The following is a 23,677-nucleotide window of genomic DNA, read 5'->3' as shown; positions in this document are numbered from 1 at the left end:
GGTGGGAGGGGGCAGGATGGCGGATAATTTTAGAAGGAGGGTCACACGTGGCACTTATAAATTCCCCAGGCCCAGTGCAGTCTGGACACTGTTGCTTCCTGTGCGTTCAGAGGAGAGGAGGGTCCTTGCTCAGGCACTGAGGAAGAGGGAGGTGCCTCGGTTGGAATGTGACAGGCTGCAGCTGGGAGCTGGCCTCCGAGAGGGAGGAAGGCAGTTCATGCAAAGCCAGGCCAAGGAGCTGAGTGGGCCGGAGACAAGGACCAAATCCAGAGGCTGGTGGGGTAGGGGCTGGTGGACCCCTCCAGGTGCCCCTTTCTACTGGCACTGCCCCGGACTGTTCTCGGCTGGTACCTGGTTATTACCCGACTCTGCGGGCTCAAAGTCTGCAGCCAGGGCTCTTGCTGGGGAAAGTGGACATGACAGGAGCCAGCTATCCCAGGATATGGAGATGGCCTGGGAAACCTGAGTGTCATGAGCAAACTGGGCTTGAAGCAGTCTCACTTGGCCACATTCTGCTGTGCAACCTTGACCGAGATGCTTACATTGCGTCTGTCTTCCCAGCTGCCCCATGGTCTCTGGAAGATGCCAGTCTGTGGCAGGCTCTGGTCACATACTGTGGCCTTTGTCCAGAAGTGGCTGAGTCCCACCCCCCAGTAAGCTGTCAACTCCTGCCAAAGGCCACTGGATTCCAAAGCACGGAGAGACCACTTTAGGTTGGAGGAGTCTGGGAAGGCTCCCTGGAAGAAGTTGCCTTTGAGCCAGGCCTCGGGGGATGGGTCCTAATTTCAGCCAGAAGGGATGGATGGGCAAGACATGGCCAATGATGGGGACAGCATGGGCCACGGTGACAAGGAGAGACTGTATGAGGCACGCTCGAGAAAAACAAAGAGCTAAGTGTGGTTTGAGCCCAAGGAAGCTAGGAGGCTTGATGGGGCTGGGCTGAGAGAGTTTGGAGAGGTGGTAAAATTCAGGGGTAAGATCTCACATCCTGACAGGTCTGAGATTAAGGTCCAGCTCTGGCTCTTAGCAGCTGCGTGACCTGGGACAGTTACAAACATCTCTGAGCACTGATCTCAGCTTCCAGTACCAACTCCTGGCACCTATGCCTAGCAAGCGCTCGAATCTACTCCAGAGGGTAACAGGGTGACATGAGATAGGGCATGGGAAGGTTCCTTCAGCACCAGGCTTCCAGAGCCCCTAGAAGTAGGCGGAGTGACTATAACTGTGTGGACACTGTGACAGTGTCACTTCGGGGGGCTCTCAGCAGTGAGTAGAAGGAAGGTGGTGGGCACTGTTGTCTGAAGTGGGGTGACCCCTCTTCTCTCTCACCTTCTTTTTGTCTCCCTTTAGGGTCTTCCTGGGCCATATGGAAACCCAGGCCTGCCCGGCCCTCCTGGTGCCAAAGTGAGTATTTGCTGTGGGGTCTGCAGAGGTGATGACGGAGTGGGTGCTGGGGTGGGGACCACATTTGGGGTACTTTCTTGGTGCAGAAACTTCAGGTCATGATGGAGGAGTCCCATGCAGGCTAGAGGCTCCCTGAGCTTGCTCCCACCCAGTGCTGGGCCTGTCCTGGGTCTGGAGGCCCAGGAAGGAGTCCTGAGTTTGGGTTCTGGTTGGAAGACGTTGGAAGAGAAAGGCAACCTGACCCTAGAACCCTTAAAGGGGAGCAGGCAAAAAGGCAACTTGTTGCTTCATAGGGAGGGCTTTGAATGTCAGGCTAGGGACAGAAAGTTCACCAGGGTGTAAGATGTACCCCGAGGAGATGGTTATGGGCTGGGGAGGAACCTGGGAGGATCATGTTTTAGGAAGATCTTGGGATGTGACGTGAGAGACAACAACTCCTGAGTGTTAGCCTGGGTGACCAAACCTGGAATCCGGCAGAAGGTCTGAGATGACGTTGCATTTGGTAACCGGGTGGGGCTCCATTCTGGAGCTCAGGGGTGCTCTGAGCTAGAGAGGGAGTCTGGGGTAGCCAGTGAGATGCCACTTCCCCAGAGAGCCTTCTTGGAATACCCTGACTTGTTCTTGGCCCCCGGCTCTGGAGCTCTGGAGTATGCTCCTGGAGCTGGCTGTGCATGGACTGAGGAGGTGGAAAAATGGGGGGCGAGGGAGAGGATGCCAAGTCCTGGAAGTTAGAAGGGCAGTCCCCGCGTTGAAAGTGTGCGGGCCTCTGGGCTTTGATTGGCTGGGGTCCAAGGTCATTCTTTGCTAATCCAACTGTAAAGGTCAAGGGTTTAAGGAAAGCCTTTATCTGTTAGGCCTGGAGCCATCCAGAGTGAGTAGCTGATCAGCTTCCAAGCCTGGCTCTTCAAACACATGGAGCTGGCTCCTCTGGGCTTCCAGCTTAGGGTTGTGGACCAAGGTCGCATCTGAGCAGCGCTGGGGATATGGATATAAGGTGCCAGTCTCCCATGGCGGGCCCTTGCATGGAGACACAGGGGCACTGGCCTCGGCCCCCAGAGACCTGTGACTCTGGCCACATAGGGCAGGGTCCCTCCTTGGAAGGCAGGCAGTGGAGGCCCCAGGGGTCTGGCACTCAGCAGCTGGCAGATGCTGGCGACAGTCACCCCAGTCCTTGCACCCTTATGTGCAGCACTACATGCACTTCCAGGCTTGTGTCATTTGAGCCCCACAAAGACCAAAGAGATGAGTGTGGGGCTACTTCACTCACTGACAGATAGGGAGGCTGGGATGCTGGCAGAGTAAGATCTCGTCTAGGAACCTGACTCTCCAGGCCTCGTGCAGAGTCGGCCTCCTTTGGATACTTGTTCTGCTTTGCAGAGGCCCTGGGTCCATCAAGATGCTCATGAGCAACAGCTGCTTTGCCCTGCTCGGCCACTCCGGCCTGGGTCTGTGTGTTCCTGACTGACCCCTGCTGCTGTGGCAGCAATGCCCACCCACCTCCCTGCAGCCCAGGCTGACCTGCGCTGGCCCTGCTCACCCTGGAGCATGGTGGGGCCTCATCCCGGGCTCCCAGCAGCCCACTCCTGTCCTGAACAGATATACCACGGTAGGACAGGACGAGGGGCTCCCAGCTGCGTCTCCCTCCATTTGGTAAAGCAGCTGTGGGTGTGGCCGTGGAGTCTTGTCCCTAGCAAGTGGCTCCTGCTGCCACCACATGGAGCTGAGACCTGTGGACACAGCTTTAGGGACAGGACTCCAGCTCCAAAGTCATTCTTTGTGCAAGCCCTGTGTTTGCTGCCCAGGCCTTGCAGAGAAACTGGGTATGCAAGGGAGAGGGTGTGAGTTCCAGAGAAGACACTGGGGCCAGCGGCTGCCTCTCTCCCTGGGATTTGTATAAAATGCTGGGGCTGTGGAGCAGGGGTCATGCCTTTGCCTGGACCCTTGGCCTGAGCTCAGAGTCAGCAGAAGTCTCCCAGGGCAGAGCAGTTGGGTGGGGACCACCAGTGTGCTTGGCCTGGTCCAGGCTGGCAATGATCAGATAGGGTTAAAGCAGAGGCTGCTGCTGGAGCAGACTGGGGGTGGGGTTTTGCCGAAAGGGGCCCCCACTGTTCACCAGAGCCCTTGGGGCCTGTGGTGCCTTTGAGGGATGGTGCTGGGCCCCCCTCTTCCTGCACGGGGTTGGCTTCCATGGGTGCTGCCAGGGCCCCCATCTGCTCACCCTCCTTGGTTTATTGAGTACCTACTATGTACCCTGGCGACACGGAGTCTGCTCTTATCTGGCTTGGCTGTTGTCCTATCCTCCAGCCCAGTCTTCAGCCCCAGGAATTAATGGCCTTGTGGTGTAAAGATCCCCATGCTGGCCACAAGGGTGGGAATGGCAGGTGCATTGAGAAGATCACGGAAGGGAAAAGAGGAAAGATGAGGGATCTTGTCCCTCTTGAGGTTCCCAGGGGTGGCAGGCCAAAGGCGGGATGAGATGCTTGGCACCTCACTTGCCAGGGATTGGATCCTTGGGTTTGTCTGTGGCAGGAGCTTTGGGGGCTCTGCAGCCTAGAAGGTCAGCCCAGGTTTCACCCAACCTGCCTCCCCCAGGGTCCAGGCTGTGCCCGGGGACTGTGTACCCATGGGCACCAAGCTCATTTCTGCCAAAAAGAGGGCTCTAGTTGCCTCCTGGAGTTGAGCTTGAGAGCTCTGGACAGAACCGTGGGAAGGTGACTCAGGATGGAGTCACTGGCTGGATTCATTTATCCAGTTGGCTTCTGGAAAGCGCAGTGGTGAAGAGCACAGACTCCCGAGCCCAGTGGCTCAAGTTCAAATCCCAGCTCCTTCACCTCCTAGCTCTGTGACTACAGGCAAATCATTTGACATTTCCATGCCTCAGTTTCCTCATCCAGAAGGTGACTTCAGGTCCTCATGAGGAGTGACTAAGTTCCTTCTGTGTCTGTTGTGCAGGGCTGGCCCGTGAGAAGTGCTCTGGCAGGGTGGGTGTGGTGGTCAGCTGTCGGCCTGTGCCAGGTACTAGGTTCTAGAGGGCAATGAGAGGCACTGTCCCTGCCCTTGAGTGCAGAGGTGAGAGAGCAAGGAAGAGAAGCAGATTGTACAATAAGTGGAGTTGCACTGTGGTGAAGGGTCTAGGACTCCATGTGAGGGCATGGGGTGCTGAGAACCCCCCAGATAGGGTTTCATCCGCCCTGAGAGGTGAAGCCCACCTACTTCCTAGGCAGTGGAAAGACTGAACTGAAGTCTATGGAGTGGTGGGCAACTTGGTGAAAGGGCAAGAGAAGGCTGGGGAGGGCTGCAGGTACAGGGAGTTTTGAACTTCATCTGAGAAACAGCAGGAAGACAATGGATTCAGGAGAGGTGAAAGGGTCAGGGGAGGTTTGCAAAGGCCTCTGAGCCTCCTGAGAAGCTGGCTGGGCCCCAGGCCTGTGGGGGTCCAGGCACTGCCCCAGGGGGCGCTGCTGCCAAGGTAGGAGTGTTCAGTGCGATGCAAGGCCCTCACGCAAGGGAGGAGCCGTGGGCCAGAGGTGCCAGGGAGGCCACTCTGGGGCAGCCAGATGCTCTGATCCTAGTCGGGCCTCTCCTTCAGCAGTGAATTAGCCAGGGTTACCATGGCCCCAGGGCACAGGCAGGCAGGAGGGGAGGCTCTGTGAGCAGGTAGCCGCTGGCAGAGCTGTGGGAAAGGGGTGGAGATGGCCCCCATCGAGTTCTTAGGCCTCAGGCCCAGCCACACGGCCGCTGTAGCAGCCCTACCCGTGGCGAGCACCGGGTGTGTGTGAGCAGTCCTGCCTGACAGCACTTTGTAGGGCAGGTACTATGACCCCATTTTACGGATGAGAAAACAAAGTCCCAAAGTGGCTAAGTAACTTGCCCGGCATCATGTTTCAAGTAGATGGCCAGGCTAGCATCCCAGTGTCTGATGCCGAATCCTGTCCGTCGAGCCTCCAGGAGGTCAGCCCCCTGCTCTCTTGGGTGTCCGGTCCTCCATATGTGTCACATGTGTGACAGTGGAGTCACTCGTGAGGCTGCATCTGGCCTTCTGTACTTAACAGTTGCTGCGAGCATTTCCTGTGGCTTTCTTCCCGCATGTGTATTAATGGCTGCATGGTGTTCTCCCAACATCAACACCCCATACTTCCTATAACCAGTCTCCTTTTTATCAAACCATCTTCTACTGAGGTACAGGTATTATCTTGAAGAACGTTGTTGTATATAAGTGTTGGAATATCTAATTATATCTTTAGGATAAATTAATAAAAATAGAGTTACTAGCATGGACTCAGAAGCCAGTGCACCTGAGTTTGAATCCTGATTTCCCCACTTGCTGAGTGTATGACTTGGGCAAGTTACTAGACTCTCAGTTTAGGGTCTCAGTTTCCACTTCTGTAAAATGGGCATAGTAATAGTTCACACCTCATAGGATTGTTCTGAGGATGAACCTGAGTGTGTATATGTGTATTTATATGTGCCAAGATATATATGCATATGAATATACATGGAAACATGAATAATGTGTCACATGCCTTGAACATAACAGCTATGAATATCTGCTGTTATTGTACTAAATATCTGCCTTCTGGAAAGGTTAAATCATTTCATGCTGCTGCTGGCTTTAGAGGAATATTGAAAGAAAACAATTCAAGCTGGGCACCATGGTGCATCCCTTTAATCCCAGCACTCTGGGATGCTCAAGCAGGAGAATTGCAAGTTCAAGCCCAGCCTGGACAACTTAGTGCGATCTTGTCTCAAAATAAAATTTTGAAAAGGGCTTGGGATGTAGCTCAGTGGTAGAGCACTGCCTGAAATGTGCAAGGCCCTGGATTCAATCTCCAGCACTGTAAGAAAGAAGAAAGAAAGAAAAAGCAAAAAACATGTTCTATTTCCAGCCAGGCATGGTGGCGCATGCTTGTAATCCTATCTTGTAATCCCTGCCGGCTGTGGCAGGAGAATTGCAAGTTTGAGCCCAGCCTGGGCAACTTAGAGAAACTGTGTCTCAAAATAAAAAATAAAAAAGGGTTGGGGATTGTAGCTCTATATGAAGGCCCTGGGTTCATTCCTCAGTGCCATGATAGGTGGATGGATGGATAGATAGATAGATTCACTGTTCACTCTGCTCATCTTTGAGATGAATTTTTTTCTTATCTCCACTTTTATTTGCCTTTTGTCATCTGTGAATGGGTTTATTTTGGGGGTTGGAATGGTGTCATTTGCTATTGACTTGTAAAAATTATTTATATTTACATATTAAGGTTATTAAAACTTCACCTGTGTTGCACATATTTCCCAGTTTGTTGTTTGCCTATGAAGGATATTCATAATAATTTTTATAAATGGAAGTATTATTTTTTCTAAAGAAGGAAAGGGGATTAAATAAGGAATTAAGATGTTAAGATGTGTTATGTACATGTATCAACTCCCCACAAGGAATGTAAACATTATGTACTGGAAACATGTACTACTACTAATAAAAAATACTAATACCTAACTTACTAGGAATTTATGATATGTCATCGAATTTGGAAAGGGCTCAAAAAATAGGTAAAATTTATGATTTATTTTTTTCCTTCCTCCTCCTTCCTTCCCTACGTCCCTTCTAAGGCCATGTATAGGGCCTTGTACATGCTAAACATGTGGTCTACGACTGAGCTACACCCAAGGCCCTACTCTGTTTTTATACTTTTCATCTTAAGATCAGACACATAGTCCCTTTTATTCCTAGTCATTTTATAATGTCATTTGTACTGTTAAAATTTTTAAACCATCTTGAATTCATCTGAATGGGGACGGAATATAAAGTGGGCCATCAGCATTTTCACCTTAATCTTTAACCATTTATTAAACAACCTTTCTTCTACTGATTGTTGTACGAGAGGCCAGGATCTATTTTAGACTATCCCACTATATTTCATTGCTCCTTTTGTATATCTGTATGCTAGTAAAATACTATTTTATGTGACATTTATTACACTGTGCGTCTCCCCTCTCCTCTTTTAAAAATATTTCTGGATGGGCCGGGGATTTAGCTCAGTGGTTCCGCTGCCTGCCTCGCAAGAGGAAGGGCCCGAGTTCGATCACCAGTACCAAAAAAAACCCCATTTCTGGCTGTTTTTTTCTGTTCAGCGAACTTTATGGCCATTTTAATTCCCTTAAAAAAGGCTTTGTATTGGAATTGTATGAAATGCATATATTAATTTATGTAAAATGAACATCTTTAATATAAAATAATTAATTTATAAAGAACTAACACCTTTAAAATATTAGGCTTTCCTATGTACACTAGGCATATTTTCCCATTTGGTTGTGTTTTAACATCTTTTTTTTTTGGTACTGAGTATTGAACTCAGGACCTTGGGCTTGCAAGGCAGGCGCTGGAAACACTGAGCTAAATCCCCAGCCCTTGGCTGGGTTTTAAAAACATCTTTTGGAAAACATTTTTAGTTTTTATTGCATAATCCCTGCACATTTCTTTTCAAGTTTATACTTAGAAATTTTTTGGTTTTGTTGCTGTTATGATTGGAATAGTCTTCCCTATTATATTTTCTAGATGGCTCTCAGCTATTAAAGAAAATTCTTGGTTTTTGTATTTTTGTACTTTTTCTGTTTAATTTATGGCCATCCCCTTCACTGAGGTATATTATTAGTTCTACTAGTATTTCAGTGAGCTCTGAATATTCTAGACAGGTATTCATGTGGTTTGCAAAGGACATACTTTTGTCTCCTTCTTCTCAAATGTTAGTCACTCTTATTTGTTTTTCTTGTCTTATTACATTGACCAGCACTTCTAAAACCATGAAATAGTAGTAGCAGTAGTGGAAATCTTCACAAGCCCCACGACTGGGCCAGATCTGACCCAGTCCCCTACTGCAGTCTCTGGAGGGCACATTCACTCATTTGCGCATTCATGAGTGATTCCATGATCCCTCTTCCTGACCAGACCCTGTGGTGGGTACTTGAGATCAGAGATAGCTTATACAGGCAGTTTCCAGCCCAGAATCTTCCAATCTTTCATGATGGATTCCTCCTCTGTCTCAGCCTTTCTCACCCTTTTTCTGGATCTCAGCCCCCAGAGCCCTCTCTTGTGTCGTGTCCCAGCCCTACCTGCAGGAAATGTGCTAAGTACAGTTCCCATTCCCACAGTGCTCTAGCACATAAGGTTTCGACCCTGCCTTCCTATAGTCTTCTAGTCCCATAAGGGCCTGCTGTCTGGTCCAGGCAGAGTCTACCATTCCCTCCACAAGTGGCTTGCTCAAGGTCATCTCGAGGTCTCATTGGCTGCAGAGCTGGGTCTGGTGACCAGATTCTTGCCCTCAGCAAGGGAGAAATGGTTTGTTAGACGTTGTACATTCTTTGATCTCTTACTGGGGCATTTGCAGGAGGATGGCTGAGAAAATGTATAGTCTTCTCCATCCCCAAAGTCACCCTTTACCTGACCAGAGGTACCTGGGCATCCTCTGGGCTGCACCTTCCTATGACTCCTCCCTTACTTCCTCGATCCACCTCTCAGCTGTGACTCCCTGCAAGGATTTATCTGTCTCTGAGTGCAGCTCTCGAAGTCTCCTGTCTTCCATCTGTCACTGGTATGGACTTTTTCTCTGTGCTTTGCTGAAGTGTAACCAGACTGAATCCCATGCATTAATTGTCTGACCTTTGACAAGTAACATACAGAAGGTGATCAAAATATACTGTTAATGTTTAAAGTTCAAAAAATTATTACAGTAAAAAAAGTATTGCCATTAATCCTTCTCAAAATACTCCCTCTCACTTTGCACACACTCATACCATTTCTCTTCCTACTTTCTGAAGCAGTTCTGGAAGTCCTCTTCTTCATCAGTATCTTTCTGAGGTGTGATTTAAAAATATATATGATAAATGCTGCTGCCGAGTGCCACTGAAAAGATTTTAAATCTGTTTAGGACATTGAGGCACCCACGACAGTACAACTATGATACTCACAAAAGAGGACTTCCAGAACTGCTTCATAATGTGGCCAGAATGATGAGTTAAGTGTGTTCCAAGCAAGGAAAAGTATCTTGATGGTGGTTAATGATAATGTGTCTTACTGTCATAAATGTTTAAACATTTAAACATTCACTCTATTATTTGGTCACACCTCATAGCTTTGCTCTGCCTCAGTTTCCTCTTCTGTAAAATGGGGGTAATGACAGTTGCTGCTTCATAGTTTTGGAGGCTAAATGAGCTAATATGCATGCAGGGCTTAGAAATGCACTTAATAAATGCTAGTGCCATTGTCCCTCCTGGCTTGTCTGGCTTCCATGCCAGAGTTCCCCAGAGGTGGCAGCTGTGGTTTGTTCTCCATCGTGGCATTCTCTGTGTTCTTCACCAGATTTGGCTTGTAGTAGGTGAAGAATAAATATCTGTCCTCCTTAATGTTCTCGGGCAGTGACTATGTCCCAAACACTCTCCAGGCTGGTGAGGATGCAGAGAAAAATCGATGAAGTACTAAAAGGCCCCGGCTAAGGACCTTGGGCCAGGGAGCAAATCTGTCATCTCTTTTGGTCTCAGTTTCCCCTCTTTGTCAAATGACAGAATAGGATGCACAGAGACCCAGCCCTGCAAGCTTTCTGTGCCAGCTTCTCTGTCGGCTGCAGAGTGAGGTGGGCAAGGGCGGGTGAGGAGAAGCTCCATCCTTTTTTGGTCATGAGACTCCTCACTAGTGCCAGGCCTGGCCTTGCACCACGGACATAAAAGGCGAGGAGCCGGGCTTGTGAACAGCGAGGGTGGAGAGTGTCCGTGAGGGCAGCTACAGTGCCAGGTAGATCGGGTGTGGGGTTCTGCAGAGGTGACCTAGAGGGGCCCAGGTAGAGCTGGCCTTCAGTCTGGGGCCGGTGGCCAGGAGGGGAAGGAGTGTGGGAGAAACATCCAGTCTTTCCATGTACAGATTGGGAACCCAGCCTTTTACCTGCTGGGTCAGCCAGGCTGTGCCTAGCTCCTCTGGATGCCAGCGAATCCTTGTCCTTTCTTGGAACAAGCGACTTGGTGCACAGAGTGCCTTCCAGTATCTGCACATAGTGGGGAAGCACAAAAGGCCATCCCTTTCCCTCTGGGAGGCTCTTTCCAGTGCGCCAGTTTCTGGCAGAGAGTGACTGAGTCAAGATTTGGATGGTCTGAGTTCTGATGTAGAAAAGACTCAAATAGGAATTAATTAAAGTTGGCCAAGCTATCCTTCCCATGTGTCATGGCCATTATCCCACTGGCCTCTTGCCTAGCAACCCCGGGAAAACCACTGTGTGTGTGTGTGTGTGTGTGTGTGTGTGTGTGTGTGTGTGTGTTTGTGTGTGTGATGTTAAAGGTAAGGAAACCACGCTCAGAGATGGGGGTGCTCTGCCCAAGGCCCAGGGCTTTATCCCAGGACTCTGGACCCAGCCTCAGAGGAAAGGATGAAAAGAAGATAGAGTGAGGGGAGAGGGGACAGGGATTAGGAGCTCTAAGAAAGTGATGTCAGGGTGGAGGACTTTCCAGAGCTCTGCTTCCTGAGGAATTAAGGGGGTTTGGTGGCATGCAGGGTGCAGGTGGGAGCCCTGTTTTTGGCCCCATTAGAAATGCAGCTGATGAACTCTGGGAGCCCTTTTCCTGTGCCCCAGGCTCTCAGGGGTCAGGATCCTTGGACAGGGACTGTCCTGTATGCTGGGCACAAAGAGCACTTGCCTCTGCCCTGCAGGGACTTGTTTCCTGTCAGTTTCTCCCCAGTTCACTGTTCACAAACTCATCGAGTTCCAGGATGTCCTAGAGCACAGGTCTGGTGTCACAGGGTACTACTATCAGTTCTGCCAGTGCCTGCGCCCTGGGGGCCTCCAACAGTTCCTCATCCTGGCATTAGTTCTCCGGATGTGTTATGGGGTAGTCACACTTCCCTTGCCTGCTTCCTCCAGCTGTTGTGGAAAGGGAGGGGAGTGAAGGATGTAAGTGGCTTCAGTGCAGTGGTCTTGGGCGCTTAGGGAGCAAGCAGGTGAGCATCACTCTCTGGAAAACGGAAAAGAACCTGCCTGCCTCATTGCTCAGGAACCCCCTTGGAGCTCCAGGAGATGGTTGTGGCAACATGCACAGGCAGACTGGTCACCTGCGTGGTGGCCCAGAGCTCCAAAGTTGGCTGGGAAGGACACATTCAGCTGATCTTATGGGGCTGGTTGACGCTTGGGGATGGGCTGTCTGGATTGGCTGGCAGCTGAGCAGAGTCTGCCTTCAGGATGTGCAGGCCACGACTCAAGAGTGCACTGTGCTCTGGCAAGAGAGCCCAGGGCCCCTCTCTGTGGGCTTGGCTGGTGCCAGGAGAGCAAAATTTGGACCAGATGGCTGGGCTAGATGTGGGACTTGGGACACTAGAAGGAGAGGTTTGGATTTCAGAGTTCCTGGGGAGCTACGGCAAGTGTTGGAGCAGGGTGTAATGGAATCACAGAAAACACCCCTGGGAGTTGTGAGTGGGAGGCTGGATGGGAAGGCACTGACACGGGGCCAGAGCTTTGAGCAGAGTCTGTGGGGGAGACATCTTCTCCCGGTGACGTGGTGGCCAAAGTGGAATTGTTTCTGTTTCAGGGACAGAAAGGGGACCTGGGGCTCTCACCAGGACAGGCCCATGATGGAGCCAAGGTAGGTTCCAGGGACCCTAGTGTTGAGGGAAGGGGGAGGCAGACATGGTAACATGGCCACCCTGCGTGGAGCTGTCCTGGCTGTGGCCATGTGTGACAGCAGGAGGAGGGCAAGTCTGGGAAGGTCACTGTGGTTGGATTTTCCCCAAAGTCCTTTGGCCTTTCCCAACACTGGACCTCACCTGTCCTGGTACTTTCATCCTGGGGTACAGCTGATCAAACAGGACATAGTAGTTTGCCTTTGGACACACCTTGGCGAGCGAACCGTTGCCTACATGGCTTTCTGCCAGGTGACCCTGGCATCCAGAAGCTTCTTGGCAGCCTCACCCAAGAAGCTTCCAGCAGACTCTGTACCCACCCTGGTTCATCTGAGAAGACAGGTGTGTGGGGCTCTAGAGGTAGGAAGGGCCCAAGCTATATTTGAGGTGTCCCTAATCCCAACTGCTTTGACATTAGAAAGTTTTCCTACAGAGAAGACACTTTGGCCACAGGACTCCCTCTGTCTACTCTGAAAACACAACCTGTGTGCCCTGGGTCTAAGACAGTCTCCACATATACTCCCATCTGGGTCTTCCCTGTAACCTGATAACCCAGGGCCGATGGGCTGAGCTTGTAGATGAGAAAACAGAGGCCCCATATGCTAAAGGGAGCTCACTGGAACCCTCACAGCCAGTAAGTAGCAGAATGGAATTATAGGCAGGAGCCTGGGATTTGCTCTTGTTCCTGTGTGGCCTGCTCCCAGGCCGGGCATTGGTCGTTGACTTGCTGGGTGACCCCCAGGCCCAGCCATGGGCGATATCTTGGGAATGCAGGAGAAAGCTGATTGGTATGGGCAGACAGGTACATGTCTCCGGGGTGTGGCTTTAAGCCATGGTTTTAGGCCCAAAGCTCACGCTCCAAATTGTCTTCTGCCACGGGAGGCCCAGTACATAAAATAGATCCAGCAGAGCTAGTGAGTTGGGGCCGGGTGCCCTGCTCACCCTTCTGCTCCTCTCCTCTGCTCAATGGCCCCTGGTGTCCACTCCGAGGCCTCCATGAACCCCTATGAGTAGTTGAGACAACCAGCCATCTGCAGCTGCACTTAGGATCTAACGAGTATCTTCGCTCCTACCTCCACCTCAGCCACCTTGTCGGTGTCTTGCAGGGTGACACGGGCCTGCCTGGGCTCTCTGGGAATCCAGGACCTCCGGGACGAAAGGTACGCTTTGGTTCTGATGCCTGTCCCTGTTCTCTGGGCTCGCCAGCATAATGGGTCTGGGGGTAAGAGCACTGTGGGCCACCTGCTCTCCCTGGCTGCAGCCCAGCTCCCCTGGGTACCAGCATTGGTGGAGCATTGGTGGGAGATGTGGGAGATTTTGGGGAGTCTCAACTGCTGGGGCAGGGGACACTTGGTCCGGCATTGGTCCTCACTGGTTAATGAGATGTGATGAGAAGGTGCCTAGTTTGCTGTACTTCCGCCCAGGCCTCGGCCACTCCTGGGCCACGCTAGGGTACTGGCAGTGATGAGCTCGGTCCAGAGGGCCAGCAGGGCCAGGCTGACCTGGCTCCACTGCCCGCTGGCTGAGCAACCCTGGTCCCGAGCATCCCTCCTACTTGATGTGGAAAGGATGAGCCCCTCTTGGACCCCTCACGGCCTGGGGCTGTGTGACCCAGGAGCCAGGCCCAGAGGGCCCGAGGGAGGGGACTCTCGATCAGTCCTTGGCTGGGTGACCTTGGGCACACCAGTCCCCTCTGAGCCTGATATCCATCCCAGCTGCTCTGCTGGAGGGGAAGGGGAGTTGGACAAAGCCATGACTTCTCTGTGCATTCCTGTTACTCACTGTGCTACCCAGGCCCCTCCCCTTTCAGCTCTGCTCAGGGGTCCCTCCCCTAAATGCCCCAGTCAGGGGAAGGTCTGCCACTTCCCTGGATGGGGCCTCTCGCTCCTTCCTCTGGCTTCCGCAGCAGCATCTCCCATCCTTCAAGCCTCTGTTCTAGTTGGGCCTCCTCCGGGAAGCCCCGGGAACACCTAGCCTCCGGGCTGTCAGCTCCACCTACTCAGGGACTCTTGGCCCACTTCAGCTCGGCTGCTGTCAGCCCTGGGTCTCTCTGGCCAGCCCAGGCATGCACACAGGTCCATCCCTGTCTCTGCTGAGCCCAGCATGGGGCTGCGCAGAACAAGTATTCAGGAAACAGGAGAGGCATGTAGGCCTGGGTTCAGGAAGCCCTCACCGTGGCTGAGCCGTCGGGTAGACACGAGCCTGGGCCAGCCCTGAGCTTCCGCCCTGGCTCCCAGCTGTGGCTCACCTGCTCTCTCCAGGCTGTCTGTTCTCATGGACACCTGTGATTTCTCCTGGCCCCATCTTGCCCTTGCCTCCAGGCTCCCATGGCACAACGGGACTTGGAGGCCCACACACCCCCATCCTCTTTCCCACTTTCCATGGCCAAAGCAGGCCACGCTTTGGGTCTCAGGCCAGCCCAGACAGGAGGCGTGGCTGTCTGCGAGCCCGGAAGCATGGTGTCCCCTGGCTCAGATGCGTCCCCTCTCCCCACCCTTCCCCTCTGGGCTCCAGGACTTTCTGACGGATGAGGTGTGAGGTATGAGCTGAAGCCTCACTTATTGAGTGGCATTCCAGCCTCTGCTCATTGAGTGGCCGTGCTCTGTGTGGGGCAGGAGTCTTGCAGGGGAGGCGGGAGATGGAGAAACAGACTTGGAGCAGTTCCTGCCGAGTCTGGAGAGGCCGGCAGCCCCTAGTCCAGAGGAGCCAGCTCCCTAAGCAGGGAAAAGCATCCACCTCTGTGCAGGTGGGAAGGCCTTTGGCAAAGCCACTTGCTCTGGGCTTCCCTCCAGCCATGGCCCAGGTAAGCATGCAGAAGTTCAGTTCTATGACAGGCTGGTGTCACTCATGCGGGCAGTGGGCAGAACCAGTAATAGGGTCAGGGAGGAGGGCCGGTGGTCTGGATGCCACTTCTGAGCAGCCTCTCTTCCCACACATGTCTGGTGATGACAGCGGCCACTTGGTCTTGACGCTCCAGCGTGGCTTTTCTGCATCGTCTCTGTGGGAGCCCTGGGGAGAAGGGACACAGGGGAGTGAGAGGTGGGTCCATTTCCTCGTTGCTGTCCAGGGCAGGAAGCTCTGATGGGACTGCAGGTGACACCAGTAACCCATTCATTCCCTGATTCAAGGACAACATATTGAATGGCTACTGTGTGCCAGGCTCGGAGCCCCTCACATAGCCAGAGACTCTCACTGTACAGACCCTGCACCCTTGTGAGGAGAGGTGGTCAGTGAAAAGAAAATTGGTAAAAATGGAGGTGTGTTGGGAGCTGGAAATGGCTATGGAGGAAGTGGGTAGGAGGAAGGCCGCTCAGGCTGGGTGTTCTGGTGGTAAATAGAGAGGCATTTAGAGGGGATGGAAAGGGTGGCTGTCCCTCCTCACAGTGTTTCCTCACCGCAGCCTCCAAGAGTTAGGCAGCATTGTGCCCATTTTATAGCTGTACAGACTGAGGTCTCATTCATTCACTTCTTCATTCGTTCATCCAGTCAGCAAATGTCTCTGCTGCGGGTTCCGTTTTGGCTCTGGGGTTAAGTGACCAGTGTGGTCATTGAGGAACTCAAAGGGATCACTCTGCAGTGGCAGTTCCCAACCCTGCAGAGAATTAGGGCCGGCCGGGGAGCTGGGTGGGGATTCTGGGCTGGGAGGGGACACAAGTATCAGTAGCTGTAGAAGCCACCAAGTGACTCATGCAGCCAAGAGGCAGAGCCATTGGCTTAACAGAAATACCCCTTTGAGACACCAAGTAGCAGGCCTGGGATTTGAACCCAGGTCTTCCGACCCTTATTCCCTTCTTCTCACCACGAGGCTGATCGAAACAGCTTCTCAGCGAAGAGAGGACCCATCAAGTGAACAAGAATCTCTCACGGGAGAAAGTCTGGCTCAGATGGACCCACATGGGGTCCCAGCTCTGTCTGTCTGTGGCTCCACTCCCTGAGCCTCACTTGCCCCATGAGGAGGATGAGGGTCAAATGAGATGTTGACCCATCTTAGCCTCCTTGGAACTTTCTACCTGGTGCATGACTCACCATTCCTCCTACTGGAGAGAGTACTGGAAGACAGAAGCCCGCATGCTTATCTCTGTCTCCCCACTCGGGGCTTGGCCTCCCACCCCTCCTGCCCTGCCCTGGCAGACATCACCAATGGATCTTTCATGCCAAACCCCCAGATGGCCTCAGAGTCTTAATCCATTGCCCCAGGTAGACATGACTAGCGGAGTGAGATTGGTACTAAAGTTGAGGCCCGTGCACCCTTCTTTCCAGCCTGACTTCTCCCACTCCCCCTGGGTCTCACTAGGCCTCCTGTGCTGCCTGAGCTGGCCATTGTCCATGGGAATCTAGGATAAGATAGGAGGGCAGAGGGGCTCACCTGGGAGTGTTGGGGGTATGTGTGGCTACCTGAGAGGATCCCTGGCTTTCTTTGGACCTCCAGTGCTTCCTGAGGGTGGCAGAGCCCCCAGAGAGAACTTCCTCCAGGCTCCCCTGCTGCTGAGCAGCTCTGGGCTTCAGTGGCTCCTCTCCCATCCATCTTTCCTGTCCTGCCCCTGCTCCCTCCCAGCCTCAGTTTACAGTGCTGCCTCCCTGGGTGCATCTGCCCCTCCCAGCTTTGGGTTCTTCCCTTCCTTCGCTCCACTTATATGTGCTTAATGCCTGCACCTGTTTCTAGAAGGTGGGGGCCAGGGGATATCTCAGTTATCCCTAGTCTAGACCACAGAGTTTCTGTTGTTGTTGAGGCCCAGCAGATGTTTGCTGAATGAATGAATGACTGCATGAATGAATAAGCCACGCACACATAAGTTACACCTTCCTGCCCTGTCTCAAGTTGCTGCCAAGCAGACACTGGCTGTGCCTTGACAGACTGTTCTTCTAGACTAGCCACAGATTTCACAATCCTGCAGCTTCCAAGTGAATGGGATACTTTGAGAGGCCAGTTCGGAAAACTGAGCCCCAGAGAGATGCAGGGATGCGTGGAACCAGTCACTCCGCTGGCGTATTTCTTCCTCTTTGACTCCCTTCTGTGCTGACTGCTCAGGGTGGCGGTGGGCAGCCAGGGTGGTAGGTGAGTTTGGTGGGAAACCTCCTGGGCGTTAAGCAAGGCTGGCAAGTTTCATGTTGCCGGAGGGAAGTTGAGGCCTTGAACCAGATGAGCTGCAGCCTGGGTGACTAGCTGAGCTCCGAGCACACGTTGGTGTCCGGACCCTCAGGCGAGGACGGGACCCCCTCCCTCCTTGCTCAAAGCCCAAATAGCATCCCCGCCAGCCGGGGAGCCTGTCTACAGCAACAGTGAGGTGATGTCTGGTCTCTCCCTGTGCATTGTAAGCAATGATTAATCTGGCTCCCAAACCAAAATAGAGACCGAGCTGTATTATAAACATGGTCCTGCGGAGACCCGCTGGCTGGGCAGCCAGCAGTCCCGTGCAGAATCCGTGGACCCCGGAACTCCCCTGCAACACTCCCTACCCCCTTGTGCCCACCAGGCACCTATCACCACTGGGAAATCACTGCCCCTGGGTCTACCTTGCAGTCAGTGCTGCCCCATAATTGCTGGGGCCCTGGAGAAGATGATGGTGTGGCCTCCTGTGAGCCTGGGGCCTGTCATTTAAAGCTGTTTGCTGGCCCAGCTCGGTAAACACTGCTGGGAGCTTCCGGGAACACAGCACCTCCACACTGCCCCCTCTCACCTCCCCTGCACCCAGTCTGTGCTGCCCCCTGGCAACCAGGAAAAATGCAGGCTTCCTGACCACGTTCAGGGCCCTTGAACTATGGACTTCTGACAAAGCCCACCCAGGGGTCGAGCATCCTGGGGACCAGCCTAGGCCCAGCCATAACTTCCTAAGTAACCTTGGGGTTACCACTCCCTCTCCAAGCCTCTGTTCCTTTGTTTCTTTGGTGAACAAGGAAGCTATCAAAATGATGTGTTAGTTCACTTCAGCTCAGATACTGCAGGGCTTTGAGACTGATCTCTGCCTCGTGAATATTGATGTGATCGGAAAGCTTCTGACCCTGGTAGTTGCATCTCTAATCTTTCCCTGGGTGGCCCTTCAGCTCACTCAGGCAGGGCTTGGCCCTCAGTGATTTGGTGCTGAAGGTTACAGGGACTGAGCCATAATCCTGGTGCTGTGTGGCTTCAGCAGTCTCTTTCCATCTCTGAGCCTTGGTTTCCTCGACCAGTAAATGTGCCTGGTAATTCCTGCCTCTGAGAGGCAATGGGAGCAGTTGGTGAGCTGACTGTGTACAGTTTTGCCACAGCCATTGTGCATTCCCCCGAGGTCACTTGTGTCTTGTAAGCACACCCTGATCCCAGAGCTGAGGGCTCACTTGACTGTCCCTCAGAACTTCACGGCAGATGCCTCTGGTTCCTTTCGGGGAGGAGACGCTAAAGAGTTGGCTTTTGGCAGGATGGGTTGCCTGGTAGCTGCAGAGGAGCTGGTCAGGGCTGGGGCTGTTGGGCCCACCTTTTCTGGTTCTCTTGGAGTGCTTGCCTCTGTTAGCCCATGGGCTCTTCGCAGCATCCTTGAGGCAGGGAAGACGGCAGACATGGCCAGGCCAAGTACCATGGCCAAGAGTGCACAGCTTGGCTCAACACGTCCTCCAGAGAGGGTGGAAAATAACACTAGTGATGACCAGTGCACCATGTCATGCTGTGTCCCTGCCCAGAGCCCTCCTGGGCCTCCCATCATGTGTGCTGTGGTCTCCTGCCTCTCTGACCACACTCACTTGTCCTGCTTTGGCGCTTAGGCCTCTGTGTGCTTCCTTGAGCCCTCTGAGAACATTCCAGCCTCAGGGTCTTTGCACTTGCTGTTTCCTCTACCCAGAATGGCTTTCCCAAGAGAATGAGCCCTGGGTCCCCTCTGTTACCTCACTCATGTCCTCAGGGCAGTCTTTCCTGTCCACCTAACGTGCAGTCACCACCCCTCCTTCCCAACACAGCCACAGTCCCCTAACTTTTGCTTCATAGCTTTGGTCACTAAAAGATGTTAGGTCTTTTATCTTAGTTTTATTTTATGATGGCAAAAATATACATAACATCTTCACCATTTTCAGTGTAGTTTAGAAGTGTTAAGTACATTCAATGTTGTGCAACTGGTCTCCAGAGTTCTTCATCTTGCAAAACTGAAACTCTAGGCCCCTTACACAACGCCTCCTCCTTCACCTGCCCCACCTGACGTTATCTTTTATACTTACTTTGTTTTTATAGTTCCTTAATAAGAATGCAAACCCCATTAAGGCAAAGGGTGCTGCCTGTCTTGTTCTACCTGGTCTAAAACAGTGCTAGCATGTGCGAACTCATCAAATGTTGAATGAAAGAAAAAGGAAGACCATGGCGGCGGCGACAGCAGCTGCTTTTTGCAGGGTCTTGAATTCAGTGCCAGACACTGTTACTAAGTGCCATAAGCACAGCCCGGACAGTCCCTATAACCCTCATATCCCCATTTTACCATGAAGGAGGTAAAGAGGCGGTTCCAGAGCATACAGCCAGCCAATAGGCAGAAAGCACCGGAGTGCAAACCTGTCTGAAGCAGAGATCTGATCCACTCACTGGCTGAGCCTGGTGGCCTATTTGCCTATGGGGGAAAGAGTTCTGGCCCCACGCCTCACGCTCCTCAGGCAACTGGATGGGAGATGCATTTGTGGCCTGTGAGGAGGTGCAAAAGGAATGCTTGTAAAGTCCTGGCTCTCTTGGATCAGACAAGTCTGCTGTTTGTAATCAACAGTGCCACCTCCTGGGAGTTGGGGAGGGGTGTGTATGTGTGTGTGTGAGTGTGTGTGAGTGTGTAGCTGTGCATGCCTGGGGACGTCTGGGAGAGGAGCATCCTTCATGAGGCTCTCAGCCCTAGACTCTTCCCTTTGAAATGGAGATGCCCCCCACCATGCCCCACCCCAACCCCGAGTGACTTTGTAAGGCTGGGTGAGGTCACATACTCCCCGTGTGGTCCCCACTCAGCAGCCATGCCCCGAGCGGGGTCTTCAGGGGTACCTGTGTGTGTGGGGTGTATGTGTCATGTTGGGTGTGCATTCCCATATGTATTCTAGTTTTGGAGTGTGTCTTGAGTCTGCTGTGCATGTTTTAGACTCTGGGGTTCTTAAAACTCTTGGTTCCAATCAGAAGTGAGGAGGACTCAGAGTTCTAAGGCCCCCATCTGTGGCCCAGAGAAGGGCAGCGGCGCACCCAGAGCTGCACAGCAAGTCAGGGATTGTGCCTAAACCCAGCCCAGTGCTTCCAGCGGAAGCCCTTCATCTGTCTTGTTTTCACTGCAGCCCCAAGCTGGTGGCCATGGAGCCTGGGGTGTCCACCACACACCTCCTAATTCCTGTGAAGTGGCTCAGGTGCTTGTCCTGGGGCCACCTGGAAGTACACACCTGGCTCTATTCTCTTGCCCTAGACACCCCACCTAATAGCTGGGCCATGGAGTCAGAGGGTCAAAGTTGGTCCTGGGGTGTGGCCCGAGTCCTTCTCCATCATGCATCAGGGTGTCTGCTTCATCCTTGCAGCAGGTGTAGGGACAGTGGGAGGGAGGGAGGCAGGCAGCAATTCTGGTTTGTCTCTGGCCAGTGTGTGTGTGACATCTTTTCTGATTGGGGCTCAGGAGAAGGACAGTCCCAACAGGACAGGGAGTCCCCGCCTCACCCGAACATGGTGGCCAAGCGGGTCCCACCTGGGGTCCTCCTCCAACTACCATCTATTGACAGATCCCCCCTCCCTGGATCCCAAAGGAGCTGCAGGGATGCAGCATCCCTGGGCCATAGCTGCTCTGTCCTGTTCAGCTCACAGACACCCCAGATGCACACATCTGGAGCAGACAGGAAGCACGGGCATCCTCTAACCTGGCCCGGTTGCTGCATCTTCTTGGGGAGTGTTCTCTGAGCACATCCCGCATGCCTGATGTAATAGCTGCACACGCAGACAGGGAGCCAGGCCTGCCATCACAGGCCTGGGTGTGTCTTCCCTGCCTGACATAAGCTCTCCCCCCCGCCACACCCCACAGGGCTACAAGGGCTATCCTGGACCGGCAGGGCACCCCGGAGAACAGGTGAGGCCCTGGCTTGCTCTGCACTCCCTTCCTCCCACCGCTGCCGCCTCCCTGGACCTGCTCTTCAAAAAGCCCCAGGCCAGGTGCTTCTGCCTCTGCCTCCCAGCTCTCAGGGGACTCCCTCTTCAGCTCTCCCTACTGCTTCCCCAGCCACGCTAGCCTGGAGCTGGCAGGACCCACCCTACTCCAATTGGAGCCATGAATAGCTGGCCTGTTCCCCGCAACATTAGGGGACATTATCCATGCTGCACGCATGGAGTTTGCAGGAATTTGGCCGCACTGGCCCAAGAGTCAACAGCAGCCCTGCCAGAGCCCAGAGCCAGCTAGCCCCCGCCCTGGAGCTCTCTGATTCTGGCTGCAAGCAGAGGGGTTGTTCCTCAGAGCAAGTCTGACCAGTTTTGAAGAGGGGTGGCTGCGCCTCCCCCATATTCCTGCCCTTCTCCTTGTCCTTTGTCTACCCCCAGCCCCCACCACCCCAGACCCTGAGCTGGGTACTAGCTTTCCTCCCCTCCCCTCCCCTCCCCTCCCCTCCTTTCCTGCACTCACAGTTCTCTCTGTTCCTTTGCAGGGGCAGCCGGGACCCGAGGGCAGCCCAGGGGCCAAAGGTTACCCTGGCAGGCAGGTGCAGTATATGGCTTCTGGAAGCTCTGGCTGCGGCAAAGATGGCCGTGGGTGCCCCAGGCAGAGGGGGGCTGCAGGCTAAGGACGGGCTGCCAGGTGGCTGCCCCAAGGCAACAAAGCCCCATTTTGCAAGCAGCTGGGCTGGGTCCTCAGCCAGAGGAATTTGGGTTCCAGGGAGGGGCCCCAGAGGGTCCTCCCATCCCTAAGGCTGTGGGGGCCCTGGGTGAAGACCTCTAGGGTAACTCACCCCAGAGGGGCAGCTGAGGCTGGAGTAGAATTTGCCTGTGGTGTTGGCATTGGGAAGGAAGTCTCCATATGTCCTTGCCCCTCTGTCTTTTGTGTTTCAGGGGTTACCTGGACCCATAGGAGACCCTGGCCCTAAAGGCAGCCGGGTAAGTGGTCCTTGGCCAGTGCAACTCAGATGGAGCTCTGGGTGGGCATTGCCTGTCCCCACAGTGGGCATGATAAGAGTTCAAGGCTATAAGGGGGCTGGAGTCGAGGCCTTCTCACCTGTGCCTCACTAGAGCTGGAACAGGAGGCAGCTGGGTGAGGACCTATGGTCAGGCAGTCTAGGTGGTCCAGGCTCCACTGGGATTTGGCCATGCCCAGCTGCCAACAATCAGGCAGCCAAAGCTGAGGCCATCTGCAGTGTCTGTCATAGAACCCTCAGAGACTTCTCTCCTTGATTCAGGGCTGGGGGATCCCCCCTTGGTGGTGGGAATTGGAGTCCCGATTCTCCTCCGGCCTCAGTTTGCCTGTCTGTACACCAGGAGTCCTGTTTTTTCCCACCTCTTGCATGGTTAGGGGGATTGCCAGGAAGTTGACAGCCAGTACTTCTGGGCAGGGGTGCTGGGTGAGAGCTCCACACAGGCTGGGGGAGGCAGAGAAGGTCCTGTCTGCATTGAAGGAGGTTAAATGGAGTAGGAAGACTATGAGCTGATCTGGTGGAGTCCTCTCTGCTGTCTATAAGAAGCCCAGGGTCATGATGGGGCCCAGATGACCCCCACACACACTGCACACCCAAGGGGGCTCTGAGATGGGGACCCTGGCCCAAGGCCTGGGCTGTTGCTCTCGGGGAATACTTGGCGAGCAGGTCCCACTTCCTTGGTCAGGGCAGGTCCTGTGTGATGTTTCCTCCACTCTGGAGCCAGAGCTGTTTATTCCCTGGTAGAAGGGAGAGGGCAGAATGGCCACCATCCTGGCCAGGCGGAGGGAGCAGGAGGGATCGTGTGCTCCTTCCTGTGAGCTTCGGCCTCCGCAGGCCCATCTGAGCCCAGGGAGGAAGCTCTCCTCCCGGCCCCGGTCCCATCTGCTGGAGGACAGCACACGCTCATGACATCTGGGACTGCCTGACCTGTGCCATGCTGGTGGCGTCTTGAAGCCACATGTGCGGAGAGGACCTGTCTGGGACAGGCAGTCCGGTCCCTTTCAGGCCACTGGGCCTGGGCCACTGAAGCTGCCCGCCAGCCTCTATCACCACCTGCCCGGGATTTATGACGCAGGGAAAGCACAGCTTGGGCTTGGGAGCCACAGTGACCAGCTCTGAGACCCGCCCTGCCTTTCACCCACTGAGAGGCCCTGGGCAGATCACTGGGCCTCTCTGAGCCCACTTCCTCACCTATAAATCTGGGACATAGACCCTACTTGGAAGGGTCAGTAAATATCACCCTTTAGGATTAGGAATAATAAACATGCTGGATGCTGAGACTCAGAGACCTCTTAGCTGTCCAGGGAAGGGACAGATGGCTGTGACCATCCCTCAGTTGCTTGTTTGTGGGAGGCAGTGTAGTCCAGTGGTTAGAAGCCTGGGCCCAGGAGTCAGGTGAAATGACTTTGGATGCCATTTCTACTACATTGGAGCTGTGTGACTCTGGGAAAGTCACTTCACCTCTCTGGGCCTAAATGTTCTCGCTTCTACAAAGTGCTGACTAATAATTCCTACTCCCTGAGGCGTATAACAGGGATGCAATAAATGCTTTAA

At 53.5% G+C, this 23,677-nt stretch overlaps 1 protein-coding gene across 6 annotated transcripts in view; it reads left to right on the top strand.

Moving 5' to 3' along the window:
- Col27a1 (collagen type XXVII alpha 1 chain) overlaps window positions 1–23,677 on the top strand; it is a 118,312-nt gene that overhangs the window by 21,903 nt on the left and 72,732 nt on the right. For all 6 annotated transcript variants that reach the window (XM_013073745.3, XM_004849506.4, XM_087183323.1 and 3 more), the window contains 6 exons: window positions 1,351–1,404; window positions 11,956–12,009; window positions 13,153–13,206; window positions 21,031–21,075; window positions 21,644–21,697; window positions 22,044–22,088. In XM_013073745.3, coding sequence (XP_012929199.2) covers window positions 1,351–1,404; window positions 11,956–12,009; window positions 13,153–13,206; window positions 21,031–21,075; window positions 21,644–21,697; window positions 22,044–22,088 — 306 coding nt within the window. The remainder of the gene's footprint in view (window positions 1–1,350; window positions 1,405–11,955; window positions 12,010–13,152; window positions 13,207–21,030; window positions 21,076–21,643; window positions 21,698–22,043; window positions 22,089–23,677) is intronic.

Source organism: Heterocephalus glaber, unplaced genomic scaffold, assembly GCF_053883595.1.
Source record: "Heterocephalus glaber isolate CG9 unplaced genomic scaffold, H.glaber_assembly_v1.0 deba00001479, whole genome shotgun sequence".
NCBI lineage: Eukaryota > Metazoa > Chordata > Mammalia > Rodentia > Bathyergidae > Heterocephalus > Heterocephalus glaber.
Note: the sequence above shows the minus strand (reverse complement) of the source record. Positions and strands in the feature narration are given on the sequence as shown.